Below are 6650 nucleotides of genomic sequence, written 5' to 3'. Positions count from 1 at the left end.
CTGTTTTTGGTCTTACGGTAACGTTATACTTAAGCAATAAGGCCAGAGGAGGTGTGGTATATGGCCAATATACCACGGCTAAGGGCTGTTCTTAGGCACGAAGCAACCCCCGAGGTGCCTTATTGCTATTATAAACTGGTAAAAAAAACAATGTTTTGTCATGCCCGTGTTATACGGTCTGATATACCATGGCTTTCAGCCAATCAGCATTCAGGGCTCGAACCACCCAGTTAATAATGTCTGAAATACCCTTGGCTGTCAGCCAATCAGCATTCGGGGCTCGAACCACCCAGTTTATAACATGCTATTCCATTCAGTTCTGTTGTGTAGAATACTAATAAAACATTGTGACTTTGCCGCCATTGAATAGCTTTCATCGACCTTTTAGTAAACAAGCACCAGTGAGAAGTAGCAAGCGACGCTCCGGTACGCTGCGGCAGGACTACACCTCTGGTGATAATAGGACTGGAGTAGAGAGATGAAGAGAATCAGAGGAGAGAGAGAGAGAATCAGAGGAGAGAGAGAGAGAATCAGAGGAGAGAGAGAGAGAGAGAGGAGATAATGGCAGAGGGCTGAAGTCGAGAGAGCAGCCAGGGAGGTAGAAGAAGTGATCGAGAAAGAAAGAACTAAAGAGCGAGAGGGGGAAATAATGAAAGAGGTCTGTAGAGGAAGAGATGGTGAGTCCTACCTACGGTGTCTGCTGAAAAATTATAGAGAGAAAGACTGAAAGAAGGAAAGAAAGAAAGACAAAGAAAGAAAGAAAGCCATCAGTGTGGAATATGAAGAGTGTTCTGTTCTAGTCTACTCTGTTCTATTCTGATGTGTTGTTGCGACTTTGTACTGAGGTAGCTAAGGTAGTCAAACGCAGGAGAGCAGAGATGTCAAAGTAGCGTCTTTAATAGGCAAGTCCAAAATGGGTCAGGTACAATACCAATTAATGCCCAACACATAGGAACACACAGTCACTCACGGAAGGAGAAAAAAAAACAACGCTCCTTACTTTTCCTACAACACTGTACACACTTGAATAAACTGAGGAAAACCTCAACGAGCAACATGAAAATAGTCCCGCAAAAACCTAAGTGGGAAACAGGGGTAAATATACACACATAAATAAAAGCAAAATGAAAACCAGGTGTGAAAGAACCAAAGACAAAACAAACGGAAAAATAAAACTGGATCGTAATGGCTAGTAGGCCGGTGACGCCGACCGCCGAGCACCACCCGAACAAGGAGAGGAACCACCTTCGGAAGTCGTGACACTGGGGTGGAGTAGGCTCTGAAGGCGACGCCGACCGCCGAACACCGCCCGAACAGGGAGAGGAACCACCTTCGGAAGTCGTGACACTGGGGTGGAGTAGGCTCTGAAGGTGACGCCCGCTCGATGTCCACATCCACCTCCCATACCACCAGTGCCACCAGATAAGAGAAGTATGGGAGTGGGATCGATGTACCGCTCCTCTGTATCATACAGTCGTGACAGTGCGTCTGCCTTAGTGTTCTGGGAACCTGGTCTATATGACATTGTAAACCTAAACCGGGTGAAAGACATAACCCACCTTGCCTGGCGAGGGTTCAGTCTCCTCGACGCCCAGATGTACTCCAGATTACGGTGGTCAGTCCAGATGAGAAAAGGGTGTTTAGCCCCCTCAAGCCAATGTCTCCACACCTTCAGACCCTTGACGACAGCCAACAACTCCCGATCCCCCACGTCATAGTTTCGCTCCGCCTGGCTGAGCTTCCTCAAAAAGAAAGCACATGGGAGGAGCTTCGATGGCGTACCCGAGCGCTGTGAGAGCACGGTTCCAATCCCAGCCTCGGACGCGTCCACCTCCACCATGAATGCCAAAGAGGGATCAGGATGAGCCAGCACCGGAGCAGAGGGAAACAGAGCCTTCAAGGGACCAAAAGTTCTGTCCGCCTCAGCCGACCACCGCAGACGCACCGGCCCCCCCCCCTTCAGCAGTGATGTAATGGGAGCAGCCACCAGCCCAAAACACCGGATAAATCTCCGGTAGTAGTTGGCAAACCCTAAAAACCGCTGCACTTCCTTTACCATGGTGGGAGTCGGCCAATTACGCACGGCTGCAATGCGGTCACACTTCATCACCAACCCTGATGTGGAAATGCGATATCCTAGGAAGGAGACGGCCTGTCGTGACATGTGTTTTGTTCTAGTCTACTCTGTTCTATTCTGTTGTGTTGTGTTCTAGTCTACTCTGTTCTATTCTGTTGTGTTGTGTTCTAGTCTACTCTGTTCTATTCTGTTGTGTTTTGTTCTAGTCTACTCTGTTCTATTCTGTTGTGTTGTGTTCTAGTCTACTCTGTTCTATTCTGTTGTGTTCTGTTCTAGTCTACTCTGTTCTATTCTGTTGTGTTGTGTTCTAGTCTACTCTGTTCTATTCTGTTGTGTTCTGTTCTAGTCTACTCTGTTCTATTCTGTTGTGTTTTGTTCTAGTCTACTCTGTTCTATTCTGTTGTGTTCTGTTCTAGTCTACTCGGTTCTATTCTGTTGTGTTCTGTTCTAGTCTACTCTGTTCTATTCTGTTGTGTTGTGTTCTAGTCTACTCTGTTCTATTCTGTTGTGTTGTGTTCTAGTCTACTCTGTTCTATTCTGTTGTGTTGTGTTCTAGTCTACTCTGTTCTATTCTGTTGTGTTGTGTTCTAGTCTACTCTGTTCTATTCTGTTGTGTTCTGTTCTAGTCTACTCTGTTCTATTCTGTTGTGTTCTAGTCTACTCTGTTCTATTCTGTTGTGTTGTGTTCTAGTCTACTCGGTTCTATTCTGTTGTGTTCTGTTCTAGTCTACTCTGTTCTAGACAAAGATCGCACACTAGAGGAAACCCCCCTAGGTCCCTGAAGATTCCACACGAACAAAGGATACGATAAAAACGAACGAGTTTCATTTTAAAGGAATATCCAGAGTTTTATCAAACACACATATACTGACATTAACGCACATAAACAGTCAGATACATACACGCACACATACACACACACACAGACAGACACATACACAGACAGACAGACAGACACAGACACGCACACAGACACACTCATTCAGACAGACAGACAGATACATACACAGCTTTCAAACAGGCCCATAGTAGTGGCACACACTTCAAACTTGAATAAGATAACCTTTTCACCTCCTGAAGTCTCGCTCTCTCCCCTTCTCTCTCTCTCTTTCTACCCCTCTCCCACTCCCTATCCCCCCCCCTCTCTCTCTCTCCCCCTCTTCCACTCACTCACCCGCTATCACTCCCTTCCTCTACTCCCTCCCTCCATCTGTCTCTCTCTCTCCTACAGTATGGATGGTGCAGACTTGTGTTTTGAGATTGTGAAGAGGGCAGACGCTGGCTTTGTCTACAGTGAGGCGGTGGCCAGGTAAGACCTAGTCCACTTCCCATGATGCTCCATTTGAAATAGTTCCTCTTGTTGCATTGAGTTCCATTCAATCTGGCATTGAACCTTTCAAAACTTGGCATTCAACCTTTCAAAACTTTCAAAACTTAATTTAACACAACTAGTGAAAAATACAATTCTGAGAATAATACCAAAACACTATGGACAGAAATAACCACTTGTCGCTATTACAACAATATTGTTTAGAATCAATAGTCATGGTGTTTTATTTCTGCCTTCCTTTCTCCTGCTCCAGTCACTACATGAGACAGATCTTAGAGGCACTGCGATATTGTCATGACAACAACGTCATCCATCGAGACGTGAAGGTAGGCCCTAGTCTCCGTTTGGTTTGACAGTATGTGTGTTTGTGCACGTGTCTCCCGGAAACAGAGTTTACTTGGAGTTGGAACCTAGCTGTGATTTTACTGTGCTCAGTCCCCTCCTCCACTCCTCAATTCTCTCTTGACCCAGACGTGTTTTTTAATCTGGCTGTTTGTCTGAAACATTTCTAAGTGAGTTTGAATTTGAGTTTATTTTTACAGGGAGAGTGAAACAGTAATCAACGTAAATGTTCAACAGCAGTCCCTGGGCAGATTATTAAAAACAATTCCAATAACAATGCAGACAAACAATGAGCAGTGAGCACATGCAGAGCAAAACAGACAGACTGAGCAACATAGGACAAGCAACACAGCATGCAGAGCAACACAGACAGACTGAGCAACATAGGACAAGCAACACAGCATGCAGAGCGACACAGACAGACTGAGCAACATAGGACAAGCAACACAGCATGCAGAGCAACACAGACAGACTGAGCAACATAGGACAAGCAACACAGCATGCAGAGCAACACAGACAGACTGAGCAACATAGGACAAGCAACACAGCATGCAGAGCAACACAGACAGACTGAGCAACATAGGACAAGCAACACAGCATGCAGAGCAACACAGACAGACTGAGCAACATAGGACAAGAAACAGCATGCAGAGCAACACAGACAGACTGAGCAACATAGGACAAGAAACAGCATGCAGAGCAGGGATTCTTTTTATTTAACTTTTATTTAACTAGGCAAGTGAGTTAATTATTATTTTGCAAAGACAGCCTATCCCAGCCAAACCCTCCTTTAACCCGGACAACGCTGGGACAATTGTGCGCCGCCCGTTGGGACTCCCAATCACGGCCGGTTGTGATACCTGGATCGAACCAGAGTCTGTAGTGACGCCTCTAGGACAGAAATGCAGCTCCTTAGACTGCTGCGCTACTCTGAAGCCTTAACCCATAGCTCACAAGTGTGAACGTGAAGAGTTGTGCTGCTCGTCTTCTCAGCGTTTCCTCCTCTGTCCGTGTCTGGGATTTCCAACATCACTCTAGCAGCACTGAAGCATATATTTACCTAAAAACCAAATCAACTGTAGAGCTTATATTTCGAGTTTCACAATGACCTTCTGTGAGAGTGTTCATGTTATAACAGAAATATAGTGCCTTAGTGTTAGCAGGCTTGTTTGTAAAGTGTAAACCACACAGCTTGTGTTAGTTGTTCAGTGTGGAAACAGATCGCTAGCTCACACTCTGGGTAACAAGTTGAAGACGTTGGCCGTGGTTTTAGCAAGGTTGAGATGAAGCTGCTAAAACAGTTGTTATTTTACTTCTCCTGTGAGCTGTTGTTGCACTGGTAATGGATAGATAACAATAACCTTTCAATTTTTACTCTATATTGCTCCAGAACCACTAGTCAAACGTCAGCCATTTTAACTCTGACAACTCAAGAGATTGATTGCAGTAACTATGAGTAGTGTAGTTGTTGTTGACAGAGTTGTCACAGTGAGTTGAAGTGAGTTAATGTTGGTGTTGTTCACAGGTAATATGGCGATGCTGTCCTTGTTGAATATGGAGAAACTTGTGTGTGTAGGTGCGTGAAAGTCAAGGTCTTTGAATTAATTTGAATCTCTTAGAAGTATAAATCACAGAACATCTCTATTATATTATTCATAATAACCCCTTCTTCTCGCCACGCTGTGTGTGTATATGCATCATGTGTGTGTATGATAGAGTGTAACCACAGACTGTCACATGCCTGATTACATAAAATGTAATGTTTTCATTCTAGTTCCAGGAAACATAAATGATAATGCAGTTTGGAATGTTTGATTGATTACCTTGTGATAATGGACTAGATTACAGACTACTAAAACTGGAAGATGTGCTGTACACATGTAAATAGCTAGCCGTTTTCAGATAGACGGTGTTGCTGGAGCGATGCCTCACTGTATATTTATTGTGGAATGGTAAAGAATACCGTTAAAATCAAACACTAACTTCATCTGAGCTCCTGTGTCGGTTTACTTTAGGCTATTTATTGTAGAGTAATGCAGAAGCCAAATGCATTGCCCCATGGCAAGCACTGTGTTACATCTTTCCCTTCAAATACTGCATATTAGCTGTTTGTGTTCTGTGTGTGTGTGTGGTATTATAATCTCAAAACAAAGGCCAAACACAAAAAGCACACACACACACACACACACACCAAAGCCTTCACCTAGCTATGCATGGTCAGCACTGTGGGCGGCGGGCCACTGAGACTCTACAGTTTTTACTGGATCAGCAGCACTGGCAGGTAAAATATAGTGCCTTCAGAAAGTATTCAGACCCTTGACTTTTTCCACGTTTTGTTACGTAACATCCTTATTCTAAAATGGATTCAAAAGTATACAGTGGGGCAAAAAAAGTATTGAGTCAGCCACCAATTAAAAATCCTACAATGTGATTTTCTGGATTTTTTTTTCTCATTTTGTCTGTCATAGTTGAAGTGTACCTATGATGAAAATTACAGGCCTCTCTCATCTTTTTAAGTGGGAGAACTTGCACAATTGGTGGCTGACTAAATACTTTTTTGCCCCACTGTATATCCTCAGCCATCTACACACAATACCCCATAATGAAAAAGTGAACAGGTTTGTAGACATTTTTACAGATGTATACATTTTAAAAAAAATATGTATATATATATATATATATATTATTTACATAAGTATTCAGACCCTTTGCTGTAACTCGAAATTGAGCTAATGTGCATCTTGTTTCCATTGATCATCATTGAGATGTTTCTACAACTTAATTGGAGTTCACCTGTGGTAAATTCAATTGATTGGACATGATTTGAAAGGCACACACCTGTCTATATAAGGTCCCACAGTTCACTGTGCATGTCAGAGCAAAGACCAAGCCTTGCGGTTG

General features: G+C 43.6%; 1 protein-coding gene across 18 annotated transcripts in view; it reads left to right on the top strand.

Annotated features, from left to right (window-relative positions):
• LOC110504742 (peripheral plasma membrane protein CASK) overlaps window positions 1–6650 on the top strand; it is a 245582-nt gene that overhangs the window by 120563 nt on the left and 118369 nt on the right. For all 18 annotated transcript variants that reach the window (XM_090230389.1, XM_090230392.1, XM_090230388.1 and 15 more), the window contains 2 exons: window positions 3309–3386; window positions 3661–3733. In XM_090230389.1, the coding sequence (XP_090086515.1) occupies window positions 3309–3386; window positions 3661–3733 (151 nt within the window). The remainder of the gene's footprint in view (window positions 1–3308; window positions 3387–3660; window positions 3734–6650) is intronic.

Source organism: Oncorhynchus mykiss, chromosome 3 (assembly GCF_057628025.1).
Source record: "Oncorhynchus mykiss isolate SJ-2025 chromosome 3, ASM5762802v1, whole genome shotgun sequence".
Lineage (NCBI taxonomy): Eukaryota > Metazoa > Chordata > Actinopteri > Salmoniformes > Salmonidae > Oncorhynchus > Oncorhynchus mykiss.
This window is presented reverse-complemented; position numbering and strand designations above follow the sequence as displayed.